Source organism: Drosophila arizonae, chromosome 5 (genome assembly GCF_054131065.1).
Source record: "Drosophila arizonae isolate 15081-1271.41 chromosome 5, UAZ_ARI_1.0, whole genome shotgun sequence".
Classification (NCBI taxonomy): Eukaryota; Metazoa; Arthropoda; class Insecta; order Diptera; family Drosophilidae; genus Drosophila; species Drosophila arizonae.
Window position 1 is genome coordinate 11,807,319 of NC_142925.1, and position 20,220 is coordinate 11,827,538.

The 20,220-nt window shown below is 40.2% G+C and overlaps 1 protein-coding gene and 1 long non-coding RNA gene across 3 annotated transcripts in view; one reads left to right on the forward strand and one right to left on the reverse strand.

The window, feature by feature from the left end:
* Positions 1–20,220, reverse strand: part of LOC149268491 (uncharacterized) — a 45,404-nt gene that overhangs the window by 1,339 nt on the left and 23,845 nt on the right. The gene's annotated exons all lie outside the window — the stretch shown is intronic.
* Positions 124–20,220, forward strand: part of cv-2 (crosveinless 2-secreting protein) — a 30,927-nt gene continuing 10,830 nt past the window's right edge. The window contains exons 1-3 of the mRNA XM_089469437.1: positions 124–1,497; positions 16,542–17,006; positions 19,834–19,919. Of these exons, the coding sequence (XP_089325563.1) occupies positions 16,694–17,006; positions 19,834–19,919 (399 nt within the window). The 5' untranslated portion in view covers positions 124–1,497; positions 16,542–16,693. The remainder of the gene's footprint in view (positions 1,498–16,541; positions 17,007–19,833; positions 19,920–20,220) is intronic.

Sequence of the window (20,220 nt, forward strand, 5' to 3'; positions counted from 1 at the left end):
AGCAACAGCAACAATAACAAGAAGAAGGCGCACGACTCGTGCACGACTCGTTTCGTTTTGTTTTCGGACTCATGTCGTTGCTCTGCTCTCGCCGCAGTCGTTAGCCGTTCGTGGTTCGCCTGCGATTCGTGCATTCAGTTCTCGTTTAACAGCGCCGGCGAACGGTCAGAGCATAGCGGAAAGAAAAGCGCCGAAGCCGTTTGCAGCTGAGCTAAGAAAACTGCCTGCGCAGCCAGGAAAAGTTTTTCCCGTGTTGTTGAAAAATTACGCGCGCTCGCTTGCGTCGCACATCGATCATTTGATGAAAGGAAAATTTATATGAAATCAAATTGAATTATCAGATAAAGAAAATAGAAAACAAAACAGAATAAATATCATACAAATATTGAGAGAAATAAAGACAGAGAAACAGAGACAGACAAAGAGAGGCGAGAGAAGTCTACCCCCCGCGCTGCCTTGCAACAGCCTGAGCCAAGCTTTGTTATCGCGTGTTTTCAATGTGTGTATATTATAATATTATTAAACATAATATAAAAAACAAAAACAAAATTAATACCAAAATAAATGTATTACAAATCTGAAATGTGCAACATTTAGTGAGCGCAATTTGTTGTTTTCAAATACGCTTCAAACAAGCCTCAAGCTAAACAAAATAAACACAAGAACAAATTGGCGCGCAATTGGCAATTGCAGCCGCTGCGCCCAGCGTTGCGTTTTACATAAATTGCAATCGCATTTGCATTTGAGTTAAGGCATAAACAATAAACAAATACAAGCAAGTAATAGACAATAAATTAACTAGCGCGCGCGCAGCTAAGCTAAGCGCAGCGCAGCTCAGCTCAGCGCAAGTTCAGCTGTGGCACAACGTGGCGTATGCGTAATTTGTCATTTAAACATCCTCCGGAACTGACTTTTGAGCCTGTGCAGGTGTCTGTGTCTGTGTGTATGTGCGTGGCACGTGGCGTCTTGGCTATCAATTATTGGCCGTAAACAGAAAATTTGCGAAAATTTGTTATTTAAAGTGCGACCGAGGCAACAGAAATTGAAATTGAAATTGAAATAGAAGCCAAACAGTCGCTGGTGGACAGACGACGGACAGGCGTGTGGAGCAGTTGAGCCGTTGAGCAGCCGCACAAAGCAATTGAAAAATGCGATTCATATCGACAACAATAACACAAAAAGAGCAACAGCTAGTAGACAACGACGACTCCGCCTCCAGCAGCAGCACCACCATCGCATCCTCCGACACCACCGCCCGCTGCTGCTCCGGCTGCTGTTGCTGCTGCTCCTCGGTCCGGCAACATGTCAAGCATAATTAATTTTCGATTCTGCCTGCGCCGCCGCCAATTTCAGCCCGTCTCCATCTCCGTCATCGCCGTCGCCGTCGCCGTAGCCGTAGCCGTCGCCAACGCCGCCGCCACCTCGTCTACGTTTCTGCAATTGTGCTGAAAGTCAAGTCGATTGCCTCCCGCCGCCAGCTGGAAGTCGATTCTACGGGTAAACTTTACCTCTTTACTTTTCTTTTGTAATTAATCTTTTTTTTTTTTTTGTTTTTGTTTTTGTTTTTTGCTGCCTTGCTGTTGTTATTGTTATTGTTGTGCTGTTGTTGTTATTGCCTGACAATAAGTACGTGTAGAGCGCGATTTTGTTTTATTATAATGAGAACATATAAACGTTTTGCTATCTGCCCGCCGCGTGCACCCTGCCCCGCCCAGCTGCCCTGCCCGCTGCCGTCGCCTCTTTACTTGTTTCAACATTTTGCGAAAATTGTTTAATTGTTTGAATACTATTATCACATTTTACGAGAGACGCAGAGACAGACAAAGCGGGAGCGTAATAGAGAGAGAGAAAGAGAAAGAGAAAGAGAGAGATACTGTTTCTCTGAACACTTGTTCTGGTGTCTCTCACATACAGCCTATCTCTGAATGTCCCCGTCCTATCCCCATCTGGCCCCCACTCTGCGCACAGTTGTAGAATTTTATGAATGTACGTCGTGTAGTCACAATTGTGAAATGAATCGAGCTGGAATCAAAGCAGCAAGCACTCTTATTATTATTCAAACACTCAAACATATGTTTGCCTTTTACCTACTCGAAGCAATTAACAAATCTGCATAGCATTTTGTACACCTAATTTACAAAGCGGAAATTTACAGTTGAGCTTGTATTTGTTTCTCGTCTTGGGTCTGTTGAAATTGACACATTTGCAGCCAGTTAAGCGTAACGTTGAATACGTTTCTAAATGACACTAAAGTGAAGATTTATAGCAGGAAAAAGTTAAGCTGAAAACTTTAATATAGAAATAGAGTTGAATTTATGAATGAAAATCGTAATTCGTACAAAACACGCTTTAATAATACATATAAATGATAAGCTCTCAATATTTGCCCTTATATGGCGCTCTTGTTCATTCATTTAACGGTGATAGATAATGTTTAATAGTTTAGTGTGTCACAGTGAACAATCATACGAAAGAATGAAAGAGACTTCAAAGGCAGATACGGAATTACTCAAAATGAGCGAGACAGATATAGAGACAAATTAGTAGAAATGCATAGTTAAATATGTATTATCATTATTATTATATATATTATCATTAAAAATCATCGAAGCATACATTGAAAACCTTTAAATCAGCCACCTTAAGCACCAAATCAAAAATTTCTATTCTAGGGAATTAAATATATAGTTTTTAATTAAAAATTTGCCGGAACTAAATGTTATTTGAAAATTTCAAATCATCTGTGGGAATTTCCTAATTTTCCACGATTAGTTAGCAGCGAATTGAGTATATAAAGACATTGAAAACGGGCCTTAGAGACCTTAGAGAGAGAGAGCGTATAGCATGAATGGGTAGCATGTGCCTCAGCTTCTTCATTTCATGCTGATTCAGCGTTAATATTAAAATAATTTATGGGCCAACACAGGTCTTAGAGCGAATTCCTTTTATCTTCTGCACAGATCTTGGAATTGATTCATTTTCAAATGATTCGTATAATTTGGCTCGTGTGTATCTTAAAAATTCACACAATTCGTTCAATGGTGCAAAGTTCCAACTGTAATCGAATTGATAATTGATGTTTGTAGAGTCACTTTATTACGCATGGAATTTGATAGCAACCGAGTCATAATTCAACACTAGTTCAGCTAGTACTAACTATTGCGCAAACCGACTAAATACCTCGCTAATAGATGGTATCTATCATTTGAATTTCACAATTACAACGTATTCATCGCTATAGCTCAATCACAGTCCCATTGTATTGTATGAGTAGACAGCCTATGAATCATATTGTTTATCTCATTAGTAACGATGTGTCAAATTTAGCATGCCCCACATATGTGTACACATCTACTTACTATCTACAACTATATCTCTCATTAATGAGCAAAGATCACGTTTCAAATGCAATTACTACGGCTTGGCCAATACTACTCAATAAATGTTACTTATTTAATGGCAACAAAATATGAGAGAAAAACCCATACGATAACAATTTCCGGCTGCTCGCGAGTTTTATTAAAATGTTGCACTAAAACTTGAGGAATTACAATGCATTCATTAAAGACAACAAAGTACCAGAGAATTACAGAGAGAAGAAAATGACATCAAGGCAAACAAATGCAATAAAAAAACTGAAAGAAATGTTGGTAATAACTGCGTACGCAGTTACCAGTAATATCTCAAAACTGGGCAGAGCGAGGGATGGGACTTGGTATGTGGATTGGCGACTGGGAACTGAGAGCTCGACATCAGGCACTGGGTACTGGGTACTGGATACTGTGGCCTGCGGGGGTTTAACATGGCTTATAGAGTAAATATGAATGCAGACATTTGCTGGCATATCTGGCCAGAACAGACACTCTTTATAAATATATATATATATATATATATATATATATAGGTATATATATGGAGGCCACATTGGCTGGCTGGACAGTAGGCAGAGTTGGATGACAGTCAGCCGAGCTTAGACGACAACGACAATTGGACAGGCTCTCTGTGCCTAGGTGTTGCTTTTTATTGTTGATCATGTTGTTGTAGTTGTAGTTGCTGTTCGCTTTATGGTAAAAATGCAACCATACCTGTTTAGCCAACACACACGTACACTCACACAACAGCCCAACTCGTTTGCTCAGTTGCAGGCGCAACATTGCAACTGCAACTGCAACTGCATTTCAGATCTCAGCACTCTAACAATGAAAGGAGTATTTGCAATTTGCCGAAATATGGCTAATAAGTATTTAGGGCGAGTAAAGGCAGAAAATCTATGAGTTAAATTGACTGAAAAAATATTGCATTTTAATATAAAGATATGAATCTGAAAGACTAAGCCGAACTATATAGGAAAGTTCGTATATATTTGTGTATATATTTACTTTATAAAATTTCTCAGAAAATTCCTAAATGCCTTCATGTATATAATACGAGATTAATCTATTATTGAATATTAGCTTAAGCGTTGCCTTAGCTCTGTATTAATTTGGCTTATACTTATCTTATACCTGCACAGAACTCTAATCCTTAAAACTGTATTCCAACTAGACAGACTTGTATTACTACATACGAATAAGTTAAGCATTAGCTGTTGCTGCAGTCCATTCCCTAAGCTCTTCATCCAAATTGCAGGGTATTCGTCTGCTGACCAATTCATGTTTTATCATACATTCATGTTTTTGTTGTTGTTTTGTTGCGGCTTTTTTTTCGGTGCACGCACCTGTCCCAGCATAGACATGATCAGAGACAGGCGGTCTGCAGGTGTTTTGTTTGCTTTGGTCTAGTTTGCAGTCGCTGCTCAGACGAGTTGGAACTCGGACTCGGATTCGGAATGAAACTGGGACTGGGACTGGGACTGGGACTGGGACTGGGACTAGGATCGCCTGTCGCTGTATGTGTCGGCCAGGTAGACGTCTCGCTGTATCGCAGAGCCGGGTCCTCAGCATAATAATAATCCAGCAATTAAAATATGATCGCATAATAACTCGGCACTCGTGTGTCTTCCTATGATTTATGGCGCTTCTTTTAGCTTTTGGCTTATTTATAGACTCGGCCAGTCGCTCTCTTGGGGTAATTGTGTTGTTGCTGTTGTTGGTGTTGTTGTTGTTGTTGTTACTGTTGCTGGTGCTGCTGTTGTTGTTGACTACTTTTTTTACGCATACTTTTGCATTCGCTTAAATGTAAATTGTTGTCGCCAAGCGGCAAGCGCCAGACAACGAAACGCGTTCGCCTGGGCCGGCTTGGCTCGTTTGACTGGCAAAACCCAAAGACAAGAGCCAAAGCCAAAGCCAACAGAGCTCCTCAGCTAAATAGCAGCAGCAGCAGCAACAACAATAACAACAAGAACAGCAGTCATACAAATAAAAACAAAAACAGTGCAAAACGTAGCACAACATTTGATACGCCCCGGCTCGACTAGCTCGCTGCAGCAAGTCGGGGCCGGCGGGTGGAGCTGTTGCTTCTAATAAATAATTTTAAATGCTGACTACAAAAATCCCAAATGAATGGCCCAATGAATGGCTGGCTAGCTGGCTGACTGGACAGACTGACTGACTGACTGACTGACGGGCAACGGCCAGGCGCAAGCCGAAGTGTGTAACCCAATAGCCAAAGGCGCGCTCTTAATTGACTGCGTGGGATGCGAACGTGGATGTGAACGTGGCTGCTGTTGTGGATCGCTGCACAGCTGGTAGCTGCGGGCCATTGCCTGATGGCTGTTGGCTGCTAGCTGGAGCTGCTGACTGCCAACTCTGCTGACTATTGCCTTCAAGCAGTTCACTGTAATTGCTAGCTTGTAGCTGTTAGTTGTTAGTTTGTAGCCGCCAAGTGTTTGAGGCAGTTGCCACCACTTGCTCGTCCCCCCAGCAGCGGTCGCACATTTTGGGGGTAGCTCGCAGCCGACAACAGTCTAATGACGTCAGCTTTGTCGCCATATGTCTATATGCCTCAACTAAGCACACATACGCACAGCCGCCATGCGTCATCCACGCAGGTTGTCGACGACGACGGCGGCGGCAGCGGCGGCAGCGTCTGTGTCTGCACTGCAATTTCACCATGCCCCCACTCAGACGCTGTCTGCGTCATGTACAGCATACATGCTCTTACACGTACAGTTACACTCCCACACAAACACACACACACACACTTAGCACACACGGCATTCTGGTGATAATTTCGCCATGACACGCAAAACTGAACCAATTTGTTTGCACATTCCCCCCTTTTTATTGTATTCTCGTTGCTGTTGTTGTTGTTTTGATTGTTGCAATCCAAAACACAAACTAATTAATATTTACAAAAACAATAGCACACGCCAATGAAAATTCCGCCGTCGCTTTAGATAAGCCTATAAATAGCCCGAGCCCGAGAAAAATAATTTTGTGGCAGACTGTGCGGCGTGCTGCATTTAACGCAATAGACATGAAGCCTATGTGTGTATGCGTGTGTGTGTGTGTGAGTGTAATATACTTGTATGGGTGCACTTTTATCTAAAAAGCTTTGCGACGCTACGCTATGCCCACGTAATAGAGTAGTTTGTGCGCAGCCTGGGCTTGATAAAGCCTTTCATGCTTAATTAGCAGTGAGCACTTTTTATGCATAATTAATTACTTATTAATTGTTGATTGTTATTGAAGCTAACCAAGTAATTATAGCATTTAATCAAGTTCGAAGCAGAAGCTAGAAAAGCCCTCGATTTGCGTCAACTTCATGGCTTTATGCAAGCCTTTAGAACTTTGATAGAATAATTCTTTTTGAATGCAGAAGATGCGCAGATTAGTGCAACATATGGTTAGATAAGATGGCACTCGAATCCACATTGAATCACTTGACAACCCTAATTCGAGCCCAGATGAGTACAAATTTAATTTTCCTATATATAGAAGAATTATTATTTGTTACTTAATCAATGAGTAACTCAGTGTTGGTCAATTGCTTCAGTGGTTAGCATGTGACAGTTCAATACATTCAGATATACAAAATATATGGCCAAAATATGTATCAAATTTGTCTCCATATATATGCAGATCAGTATATAAATATATATTTTTATAGGGCATACTGATGCGCACATAGATACATAATTTAGTATGTTTATGGCTGGAGCCGGCAGTAACATCAGCAGCAGCAGCAACAGCAGCAGCAGCAACGACAGCATATTTGATATTAACATCTGATTATCACAAATTTTACTTCCATTTTGATGTTTTAGTTTTATAAGTTTCATCAATTTTGCATAAGAAATACATAAATGCCCATTAATACATTTACATATAAATAACGCGACAGTTGCCAATGAAACAACTAAAAGCCTCAACAACAACTACAACAACACCAACAACAACAATGTCAGCAAACGAGCCTAAGTTTAAGACATTTTTACAGTCCGTCAGCATCTGATAATCTGATCATTGTCTCATCATTATAATTTGTTAGCCCCACTAATGACAGCCCCAGCAAGCGAAAGCGAATTGCTTCGATAGTTTCCCAAGAGACATTTCCAGCATTTCCAGTGATTTATATATGTATGAAAGATCTTTGCAAAGTGGCGACTTATGGAGAATGTTCAGCTCGTAGATGCCCAGCATATGATTGTTGTCATAGTCATCTGTGAGCATGGCAGATAAAAATGTTATTGTGGGAGTTAGTTCGTAAGAATATGCCTGTAAATAACCCTTCATCCTTACTTTAACCCCACCTAGAACTAATAATAATTAATCAGCCAAGTGTTAAGTTATGGAGATCACTAATATTTTTTAGAAGAAAGAGAAGAGATAGGAGCTCTTGGATATATACATACTCATAACTATTTCATATAAAGCTATAAAACAATTGTAAATAAATCTTACATCTCTTCAATTGCAAGAGATTCCATATTTGAGTTCCTTACGTTTTACGCTCACAATATCAGCGACTCCAAACAGCTAAAATTCTCGCAAAATAATAATTAAAATTGAAAATTAAAGCGCATATATAATTAAAATTGTTTGCATATATTGAGTATTATTTAGCTTTCTGTTATTGAATGCCAAATGTGGCTGACATTGTCGGCTCGGGCACTGAGAATGGGTTAGTAAATAAATAATTGAATAAATATTGTAAACAAATGTTCTTGTTTGCAACGCATATGAGTTTGCTCTTCGTTGTTGTTGTTGTCGCTGCAACAAATGAGCTTGTCAAGTTAAATGGCACACACAACATGCAGTCCGTGCCTGTGTGTGTGTGTATTTGCGTCAGTTGCCGCCATTTTGTCTGGCGCGCTGCTGCAATGGCAGCCAGTAAATAACAAGACAACATGCGCTGCACACAAGGCACCACGCGGCGTATTAGTAATCTTAATCAAGCTTGACTAACAGCAATTGCTACTACAGTAACGAGCCAAGATAAATGCTTATTTACAAGAAGCACAAATACTCCACACTTACATACATCCACTCACCATCCCAAGCATGGCTAACTTTTCTTGACATCAAATTAAATTGCTGACCATTTGGCCACTGAGCGTAAACAAACTTTATGGCTGCATAAAGCTGAAGGAAAACTGGGAATTTACATTGAAGCTAAATAGAAGATATAAATTATCCAAGTACTAAATGTTTACCTGCAAAGAGAGAGCACTCATTATATTAATTAACTACTTATCTAGGTCTCAATTGAGCAGGCTTGAAGTTAAATTGAATCATCTACTGAAGTATTCATAAAACAATAATATAAAAGAAATACATGAGCAAATCTAAAAACATTCTTATATAAGGAGAACTAAATAGAAAATTGATTTTTGAGCTAAATTTTAGATCATAATAAGGTTATTTATTCTAGGAAATTTGGAGCGCACACATGATTCAGTTAACAGATTTCAGTTATTGTAATACACACAATTAACACGTCCATGCCGATGATGATGTTGACTATTATGATGATGATACTCAAATATACAAGAACAACAACAACAAACAACAAAAGAAGAGATAAGTAAAAAAGTAGACAAACTCGGTGGCAGGTTCAACGTCACGTTGAGCAAACTGCCCTCGAGCTGCGAACTGCGAGATGCAGTTGCAGTTGCAGCAAAAACAACAATAACAACAATAACAACAACAACAACAATTGCTATAACAACTGCAACACGTTTTCACATGGAGCCTCAAAGTGGTCTCCGGTCGTGTGGTTGTCACAGAGCCGGTCACTTGTCTGGCTCTCGGTCTGCTATCTGCTACAATACATGAATTCCCCACTGCCTGTTGCTGGCATGTCGAGGTCCGAACATGAAATCGTAGCACAAAAGATATATGAGCACATCAACGTGAATTAACAGACACATTAAGCGATACGGATCTGTGTGTGGAGTCGTCTACACACGGAGCTAAACACGAGACCACGAGACGAGCGAACTGAGAGAGAAGCACAAAGTAAAAACGAAACGAAAGACTCTGGCAACGAACTATCGGCGTGGTCTGCATACCTCGGCTGACTTGAGTGGGGGGAGGAGGCAGAGAGGCAGCGGGTGGAAAATGGAAGTTGAGTGCACTTTGAACTCGATGCTTTTGAAAACGGAAGTGTGCGCTAAGCAACTGAATCATGTCAATGGAATTTCTATACTCCACGCTTAGCATACTTATGAGAAACATTTTTATGGCATATCCAATTTCAGAGATAATAAGCGAGATGGAGCTACGCAGAGCGAGATGGAAGAAAAGAGCAAATCAAACAAAACAAAACAAAACATAGAACACGCCCGTTCCTGCGGCTCCATTCGATCGATCCATCCGTGTAGCTATGTCTCTATGTCTATGTATCTGTCGACTTGTATGTCTTGATGTTGTTTGTCTTTTGGAACACAAAACGAAAATATGCAAACAATTCGCATTTGCGTGTTAATCAATAAATTTGACTGTGAAAACCATTTTGATTGTTGAATAATATCTACATACTATAAATGTCGACGTCATATGCCCCAAACACTTACACACACGCGCGCAGAGAGGCCGTTAAAACGAAGACAGCAGATGGACAACAACAACAATTATGAAGCGAGCTTGACCTAGTGGACAGTGCCTAACTGACAGATACCCTGTACTACTGAGCAACTGTTAGGAATGTGCGTAATGATCATTTTAAGATATACTTCAGCGGGTTATTTAAAGTTTACATAATATTAAAATATTGTAAAATGACAATTTGTTTATTGAATTAATTTTATTTATGAAATTGCTGCCGCATAGTTTTTTATATTTTCTGCATATTCCATTTATGAGTTTTCCTGTTTCTTCCTTTGTATTAATTTTCCCAATTATCTCCTACCCTCTCAAGTGATCTACTCCACTTACAGGGTACAGCAAAAACATGTTTCTTTATATTTTTGTATTTTATAATATGCGAAATACCATATATACACTTTGCTAGTAAATTGTTTATAGACAATTTTTCTATTCGATCAGTTGGCATTTTTGTGCATAATTTAAAGAGCTGTTGCTTTTGTGCATTGTCATTAAACAAATGTGCCAGAAGCGGCTCGCAAAGTCTATAAAAAATATATAAAACAAGAATGAACAAGCAGCCTCAACACACCGAAGAAGAGATGCTCTTTTGAAGAGAGGGCGTATAATGAACTATATACTGCATATTCCAGTCGTTATATATAATTATCTGCAAGTATTATCAAAGTTGACTTGTCTATTCATGCTGATATCAAATATAAATTTAACAATATATATTTAAAAAATTTCTTCACATATCACATTTCATAACGGCACTATAAAGCCCCTTTTGAGAGAGTATCAAATACTAAAAAAAAATCACAGCAACAAATACAACAACGGCAAAATTTCGGGTTTATCGCGTCACACGCTGGAATTCCCGTATATCGTCTAATTTGTTGTTGTTTTTTGGTTTGCTTTCTTCTTCTTCTTTTTCTCTCTTTCTCCCTCTCTCCCACTCTATCCCTCTCTGTCTATCTAAAATTGTTTACAGCCTGTGGACGGGGCTCATCTTCCAATCAATAAATCCGGTTTCGAAAATAACAATTTTATATTTATATGTTATTTTGATTAACTTTCGCCCAAAAATAATTGCACAATACATACAGAAATTGTTTGAAAACTAATTTTTTCCATAAGAAATATATGTACATATATATTTATTTTTTGTTATCTTTGTTCGTTTTCCAAGATATTTTTGTCAACTTGTGTGTGTGTGTGTGTGTGTGTGGAATGTTGTGCCAGCTGTGGCACCCCTCTTCAAAAAGAAACAAAACAAAAAGAAATAACTCTATAACTTTGAGTTTGGTGAGGCATTTGCCGGGCTTCCGCATAAATGAATATTGTCAGCTGGCTGATCCGCCCCGAACCGGGCTGCTCTATAAATATGAAAAACTACAGACGACTTCATACACTCGCTCTGTCTGTGTATCAATTAATTGTGCTGTTCTATTTATAGAATTTGCGGTAAAATTGCTAATAATACTCAAATTTCAACAATGCCTCCTCAAATGCTCAGCATTTCGAATTAACCACATGAGTTGCTTAAATATGCATACACATGGAAACAAATGCTCTCCCTCATTGCAACTGTGTGTGTGTGTGTGAGTGTGTTTGTGTGTGGCTGTAGCTGTGTGTGGGCTTTTTGCAATATTCAAATTTGGCATACAAATATGGCAAAGCTGGACCAGATTGCGACAATTGTGCAGCTCGCATAGCCATGACTAAGTAAAAGTTCATGTATCGCCGATTGCCAATTGCCAATTGCCATTTGCCAGTCTGCCCAAAACAGGAAACGCCAATGGAAACTCTCTTTAGATTATTCTGTGATCAATCAGTTAAGCTTCAGATAACTGCATGTGTGTCTGTGTGCATGTAAATAAATCTTCACATGGGTGTTAGCAAGCTGAAGCTCAGACTTAGCTTTGCTGACTTCAAATATGACACATTTCTATAAATACATCTATATCTATTTCCGGTTAGCATTTCTCCAATTAATTATCATTTTTCAACAAATTTACTAGAGTATAAAATCTGTTTGATTTTTTTTTTTGAATAATGTGCAAATAATTTTTTTTACACAGTATTTAATTTATTAACAAATTTGTCTAAATTTTTGTAAAGTGAACAGAATTTTTATAATTTTTATATTTTATTTTATATTTATATTTTCTGCAAATTGACAACAAATATTTTTAGACCTTGAGAAAAATGTGCATGCCAAAATATATTGCTTAATTTTTGTCTTCATAATTTGAACCACATTTTTTGACCAAAATCGTTTAGCAATTAAACAAAAATTTGAATAATCAAAGTTTATCTGAATCTCATATTCGTTTCGCTAATACTCAAGCACAGTTTTTCGTCCAAATTCGCTGGTGCTTGAGCCGTGAACCGCTCAAATCTAAAGCTTGAAGAAAATGTGGTTTCATTTGCAGTGATTGAGTGTTTGATGATTGCATAAGGCGATATCTTAAATGTGTCCAAGTACTCACTTATGAAAACTTCAATTGAATTTGGCACATGTTGGCCGACATTTCAGGCCATGTTGTCTGTTTGTGTGTGAGTGTGTGTGGCTTGACTGAGTGTGTGGCACAGTTTGCAATAGCGAGTGCTGTCTGTTATGCGCATGGAGCTAGGGTTAGGGCCTTAACTGCCTGACATGCAGACAAAAGACGGGTTCTCAGCTGTTGTTGTTGCACAGGCTAATAGGCTCAGTTGTTGCTGTTGTTGCTGCAGTGTTCCTTTTGTTTTGCTGTGTCACTTTTAATCTCGAAATGCAGTCGTGTGGGGCAGGCAGAGGAGCAACTTTTATAGGCTCGCCACTGTGGGTATAAATTTTGTTCACAGTGGCCTTTGTTATAGTCTGTTGCTGTTGTTGTTGTTACTGTTGCTGTTGCTATTGCTTGGATAACCATCAACGTCAACGTCCACGTTGCTGTCTTCATTTGCCGTAGTTGTAAGCGCCGCTTGTCGCCGCATTCAATTGTGCCCAATCACATTGCCCGTTTGTGGCCCTCGAGCTGCCTTCGGCCATGCCCTCAGACCCGCAACAACAACTGTTCAACTGTTGACAAATGTGCGTCTTTTTGGCCGTCTCGCATTGTTGTTGGCGAACTGACTTCAATATGCAAATCTATTGAAATTAGTTGCCAACGTTGCCAAGCAGAGCCAACTTTGTCGATCGGGCGCGCTGTTAGCCCGATACGAAGTTGAGTCTTGTAGATGTTGTTGCTTTTATTGCTCCTGCTTCTGCTGCTGTTGTTGTTGTTGTTGTTGTTGTACAATTTGCATGATTTGCCAAAGCTGTTGTTGTTGCTGCTGTCGCTGTTGTTGGCGCCATTTGTTTATTATCTGTGCCCTGTCCCTCTGGCTTACTGACTGATCTTGTGCCTCTTTTGTTGTGTGTGTGTGTGTATGTGTCTGTCTGTGTGTTTTGTTTTAGTGCTGAGATCCGAAGTTAATTGAATTAAAGGCGGCGACATGCCAGGCCCAAAAACCAGGCTAAAAGCCAACGTAATTGGCAGCAACAGTTGCAGCCAGTTGCCCAGCCGCTAATGGCCAAGTTTTTAAGTGGAATTCTTCGATAAGCCTCCGCACGCACCAACCAACCATCCAACCAAGGAAGCAGCCAAGCAGCCAAGGCACTCGCTTTTATGTTAACCACCTCAACGGCTACCTACCGCACATCGTTAGACCTGGTCTAGACAGAGGTCTGCGTGCTCGGCGTGAACCCTTTTCTTTTGTTTCAGCTCGGAAGGCAATTTGTTGCGCCCCTTTACCGGGCCGCCTTTAAAGGGACAGGCCGCGAGACGCTTACCTTAATTGCCAGCTTGACGCCAGGCTGACGCCAGCTAGACGGCATTAGAATTCCTCCTACTACCCCTCAGCTCAGTTGCAAACTGTGTAACCGAAACCGAAACCCCATAATCAGTGACCCCTGCCCCTGCCCATGTCCGCTGCTCCCTTGCTCCTACCATTTAATTGGCACGATTCGCGCGACGCGTCGTCATGCAATTGGCCGCTGGGCGGTCAATTAAATCAAAGCGTTTATATAGTAACTTGTCTTAAATTAAAAAAGACAACAACAACAACAACAATAACAGCAGCGGCAGCAGCAGCAGCAACTCGCTAATTTTTACCCAGCTGCCAGCTCTGTATCTATTTATAAGCTCGACTCGGGCCGTGTCAAGTGTTCTCCAGCGCACATCAACCTCGACTTCAAATATTATTTCCCATACACATTTATTTGTAAGGTTTTTTATTTTTGGGTGCACACGATAAGCACCAAGTACAAGGTTCCCATTGAAGTTCTGGTTAAGATTCTATCGCCATGTTCCGCTGGGGGCTTTGCCACTTCAATGTCAACTCGTGTGTTCTTAAGTTCGGCCCAGTACAAAGAGCGCCACAAAATAAATATACTCGCCCCCAAAAGTGCGTAGTTTTAAGTGTTTTCTTTAGAGTTTTGGCTTGACTTTTGATATCGAGAGTTCAGCTCGTTACAATAATTTGTTTGCACAACACAATGGCGTTCTATTTCGGTTGATACGCAATATTTTAATAGAATTGGGCAACAATCTAACTACTATTATAATGCTATGCTATGGTGTATTACTTCATATCATTTCATAGTTAACATCTGAAGTGAATTTAAAACATTATTTAAGTTGAGATGTTAATTATAATAATATTATAGGCGCTATAAAATAGGACACATTTGTTTGTATAACTGTGAATATTGTTCAATAAATTTGCCTGTCACAAGCTTTGTCCTCGTGCAATATACCCCGCACAATGAGCACACTTAAGCAGCATACAAAGAGTTTTATAAACACAGCTGCATAACATACGCATACGTGCATATAATAGCATATATGCATTTATATATATAGTTCGCTCTCTCTCTCTCTCTATACATATAATACATGTGCATTGTCCTTGTCAACAGCAATCCGGTGACAAATTGCAGCTAATCAGCAGCAATGGGAACAACAGCAACAGACAACCGAACAACGTTATTTCCAGCTTAAATGAGGTTCCGTTTCGACTTTTGTTCTGCGAGGTGCGCTGTGAATCTTATCAATTGCAGAAATTAACATATACATATATATATATAGAGTATATTATAGCAATGTGTTCTCTATATATGTATATAGTATGTATGTATGTATGAGTGTGTGTGTGTGACGCGTTATCAGTCTGTGTGACAATTTTTTAATTGGCTGTCTGTTTTAACATTGTTAGGTCAAGCACCGCATTCGGCATGACAATCTGCCAGTTCGTTGCATGACAATGCAGCCAGCATTAGGGTGCGTCACGATAGATCGGATCACACAGAGACTGTATTGAGAAGGTGTAAGCAGAGTGTGCGTAGTAAACAACAGACTGATTCATCGATTCCATTGGCTATAAAGCTAGTTTATAATGCCAAGTCCCGAGAAAGAGCCACTTTGTTTCCAATAAATCGAATGGGTATGCATTATACTATATTAGGTGATTTCTGACTTCTGATTCATCGCTTTATTGAGATCGAGTTCAAGTTCTATTTTAGCATCCGCTTTCATGGCGTTAGGAGCGGCGAATGTTGGCGCCACTTTGAAGCGAAACAATCAATAAACTTGGCAAAAAAAAAAAAAAAAAATGTTAAGGTGGTTGTTGTTTGTTTTGATTTTTGCCTGATTTTTTATTTTTGGTTTTTTCTCTGAAAGATTTGGTATTGCCCAAGACAAATAGAAATAATAAAAATTATGCGGAGAGCTACAAAAATGAAATTAATTATAAGTCAAACAAGCATTACAATATTGCCTGGCGCCAGACGCAAAAATCATTAACATTTTTATGACCCGGCGTACAACAAAGAGCACCACACATATATCTATCAGATGGCATTACCTGTGTGCCACACACGCACACACACACACAGACTCACACTCGCCCATGATCATAAATCGCAACTAATAATGTCCAAGTTGTCTAACACCTAACAGCCGCCATAAAGACAAATCGATAGACAGAGAGATAGATACCCGACAAATAGCCCAATGGCCAAATGGCCGAACGGAGTTTACCTTTTGGGCGTACGTGCAAAATCGATGGATATTGACCAGGCCAACATGATTCGCAGAATTCTGTAGTGTGTTGTGTGCAGTGAGAGCTGAAAATCGAGTGAAATGTGTGTTTTGCCGACGACTGGGCCGGCCCGTGGCCAGGCCTCATCTTGATGGCCATCATAAAATTCAAAATACCGAAAACCTCGAAAAACGTCCAACAACAATTTCGGCTGAGAGCAAACGGGCAAATGGTTTCCATTTAGACCCTAGGCGGCAAGTGCAAATCTTTTGGCTGGATCAGAACCGTCTCACTGACTGACTGACGACCAGCTTGCATTAATTTATCCCGAATAAATTTATCTCGCACTGGCCAGCAAAGTCCACAAGTTGTATGAAACACCTGCACAGCTCGCCAAATTCTAAACAAAAACCAAACAAATTTCTATTTTCAGTTTTTATTGTGGCGCCCTCACTGTGTATTTTTAAACTGACCGGCTTGATCTTTTTTAACACTATTTTTCAGCAATATTTCAAGAGCAGCTACAACAACAACAACAGCAACAACGAAAACGACAACAACTGCTACTGGGAATACAAAAAAGAACACACACACACACATAAGATCAACAGCAACAACACCTACAACGAGATTTGTTTTTTAGCTATACAAATTTGATGCAAATTTCTGTGAACTTGCGCCAACAAATTGCGAAAATGTGTTGCAAATCTAACGCCATGTGGAAATCTCTAACGTCATCGAGTGACCAGCAACAGCAACAACAACAACAACCTGTGACGACAACCACAACAACAACACAGAGCACACAATGTCATGGCCAGAGCCAAAGGCACAAATGCAGCAACAACAACAACAACTACAAGAGCCAGCCGCATATTCTGGTCCGAATTTGTACCCTCGTCTTTATGGTGATGATTGCCCTGAATCAACTGGAAACTGCAGCAGCCGGATTTCGAGAGGGCCTTTCGGGTGAGTGTAGAAAATACTGTTAAGCTTAACAGCTATATGCAATTATATATTATACCTTTTATAAGAGAGTTCAGATCAACAAATCAACATCATTAATCATGGTTGAACAATTGTTGAATATTGAAAATCTCGTTCTAGATTTAGAATGATGCTTAAGGCACTCTATAGTTCTAAAACTACTTTTCCGTGTTAGTAACATAGTTAGAGCCCCTCTAAAAATAATATTAAATATGTAAAGAATTTTTGTTTTTTAAAAATATCGAAGCCTGTATTAAATCAATCTATCATTTGTCTCTTGACATTAACTCCCATAGAAACAATCAGTCAGCATTTAAAGACTTGTATATTAAAACGTCTACAGCAAATGCCAATCAATGTTTTTTGGCATCAGCATATATCCATGGGCATGACTGGCAGTAGCAGCCTGATAAGTGCTTAAAGAATATTAAATATATATGCGTATCTATATTTCCATATTATAGATATCTATATTTCTCTGTAACAGACTTCTAACTGAATCTGTCCAGCTAATTTCAACATTTACTTTTGGCATACACAATGTAACATTTGATTATTGTAACTCGTTTAGTTTTCTGTGGCTAATTTGCCGCATTCTTAATCTAGTTTTCAGCATTAGTTTCAAGATCATTTCCATAGAATGGAAATCAATTGAGATTGTCAAGCGATTGTCACCTGACGCTTCGCCACCTGGCAGCAGAGAGGTTCTGTTTCTCTTTCTGTTTCGACAGTTTCACCCTGCAACTCGTTGGCCTTCACCTTTACCCAGAGGTATTACGAGTAGTAGTTGTTGTTGTTATTGTTGTTGTTGCTCTGTACGGACTGTATAGGCTGCCCGTTAAGACGGTTCATTTCATTGTGCACCCTTTACCCTCCAGCCTCTAGCCTCTAGCGTCCAACCGCCCTGCTCGGCCTAGCTGCCCCCCTTCCTCCCCTCCGCGCTGTTGGCCACACGTGCCGCTGTGGCGCTGCCGTTGCTGTCTCGCGCTGGCGCTTAATCTGTGATTGTGATTAATCAGACGACGCCAGCGTCCAGCGTCCGGCGTCCGGCGTCGCCAGCTGTCCGGCTGGACGGCTACTGAGCGTATTTGATCGCTGCCAGTTTTTAGTTTTATTTTCTATTTTGTTCTTTTATATATATTTCTAATTTTTTATTTTCGTTAATTTTTGTTGTTTTTGGTTTTGTGTTCCTAAAACATATTGAGTGGGTTTTTTTTTATGGCATTCGAGTGTGTTAAATGAAATAAAAAATCGCATAAATTAGATATACGTATTGCAATTTCGATATCGGGTTACTTGAACAAGGTTCATTAACTGTCGCCCGCTAGATGGGCAGCCAGCCAAAAGAGAAGGGCATGAACCGTATCCGTCTCCACCTAGAAAGTTCCAATAGGAACTAAATAACTTTTCCACTTCATTAGAGCGCCAATGAATTTGTTTATGAATGAAGGTGGTCCCGAAAAACAAAAGCACCGACCAACAGAAATGGCACAGCAGGACACAAACGCATAACAGGAAAACGAACAATGAACACAGCATCTAAATACCAAAAAAAAAAAAAAAAAACAGAAAGAAGTACAAATGTGGATAATGTCGCAAAGGGCCCAAAATCGAGCAGAGCCACCAGAGCGCTGCGCTGCAGCATCTGCAACTGCAACTGTATCTTTGTATCTGTGGATGTTGTTTGTAAATCTGTGTGTGTGTGTGTAGCGCCGGCGTCTTCATTTATCAACGAACACGCCGAGTTCGTGTTCTGGGTGTGCGTGTGTGTGTGTGTTTATCAGCACATTGCAGGTGGTCCCACAAAGCCAGCCCCGGGCTTCGGGACGGGCCCTGCAAGTCAGCCTGGGGTCGCTGTGCCGACGTTTCCGTTTGCCTTGTTGCGTTTCACTTCTGCAGCATTTCGAATCGTTACTTTGAAATACCCTGTATAATAGTAAGGCGCGATAGAAAGAGACTTGGTAGAGCTTTTGGATGTACTCTGGGATACCATGTATACAATTTAGTTTCCCTTAATAAGATATTAATTGTCAGAGATATTAAATAGCAGTCTTACAGTATACATATACATATAATGGAGTATCTTCCATACAGATATATAAAAGTTGATTTAATTACAACAGAAAATACTTGTAGTACAGGGTATCTTCAACTTCGTTTCAACTGCTCAGCAGCTACTTCGCTTGTTCTTTCTGCTGTGCTGTCGACTGGAACATGTTTAACATGCGGCGTTTGCTACTTTGACTTAGCGCCGGTGCCAGAAGTTTCAAGAAGCAGACGAAGGTAAACCAAACAAAGAGTAACCCAAAATGCAAGCGGCCAAGGAGTTGAGGGAGGGGCAAAGTGCGCGAGAGCGCAGGAGGTGTGTTGCTTTCTGATCTGGCAGGGCATGTTTGGCTATACACACACACACACACACACATACACACACGCAAAGCTGTACGGGGAATGCTGATAAAGTGGCCTAATCTCTTTGACCTGTTTGGTTTTTTTTTTTCTTTTTCTTTCTTTTTTGTTGTTTTGGGAACGGCGCTGCGGGTCACGTGCTGGATAACATCTCAGTCAGTGGGCAATTTCCGGCTAGGTCTGATTGTAAATTAAATATTTGATTATTTGTTATTTGGTTTATTTGAAAACGTCAGCTCTAAGCTAACAGGAAATCGTTGTTGTTGTCATAGTGAGTCTGCCCAGCAATTTATGGCTGACAAGTTTGTTTGGGCATCTAGAACAGCAGCTTGTTAGCATTAGAAGACAAATATACACCATTACTTACTTATTTTTCTTCTTCTTTGTCTTCTTTTCCCAACAGGCATTATGGAATCCTGTGCCAACGAGGGCGAAGAGGTGCAAATCAAAGGCATACAGAACGCCAAATGCTTCAAGTGCACTTGCCAGGTGAGTCGTAACTATGAAATATGTTAAGTAAGCTTCATGTCTCTAGGCCCAGCAGGCAAGCGGCTCCAGCGAGCTGCGCCAACAAAAAACTGGACAGCCTTTGACCCAAAATAAAAAACCCAGCAATATATGTGAAATGAAATACAAATACTAAATAAATCTAAGGCCGTCGCTGTGGCTGTGTCTTCTGTCTGGCGCTCTGCATGAGCGACGCCAGTGTCCAGCCAGGATGCGGCCATGTGTTGTACATGTTGTATACAGCGCAACGCCTGCCAGTCGTAGTGCCCCAAACGCCCCGAAG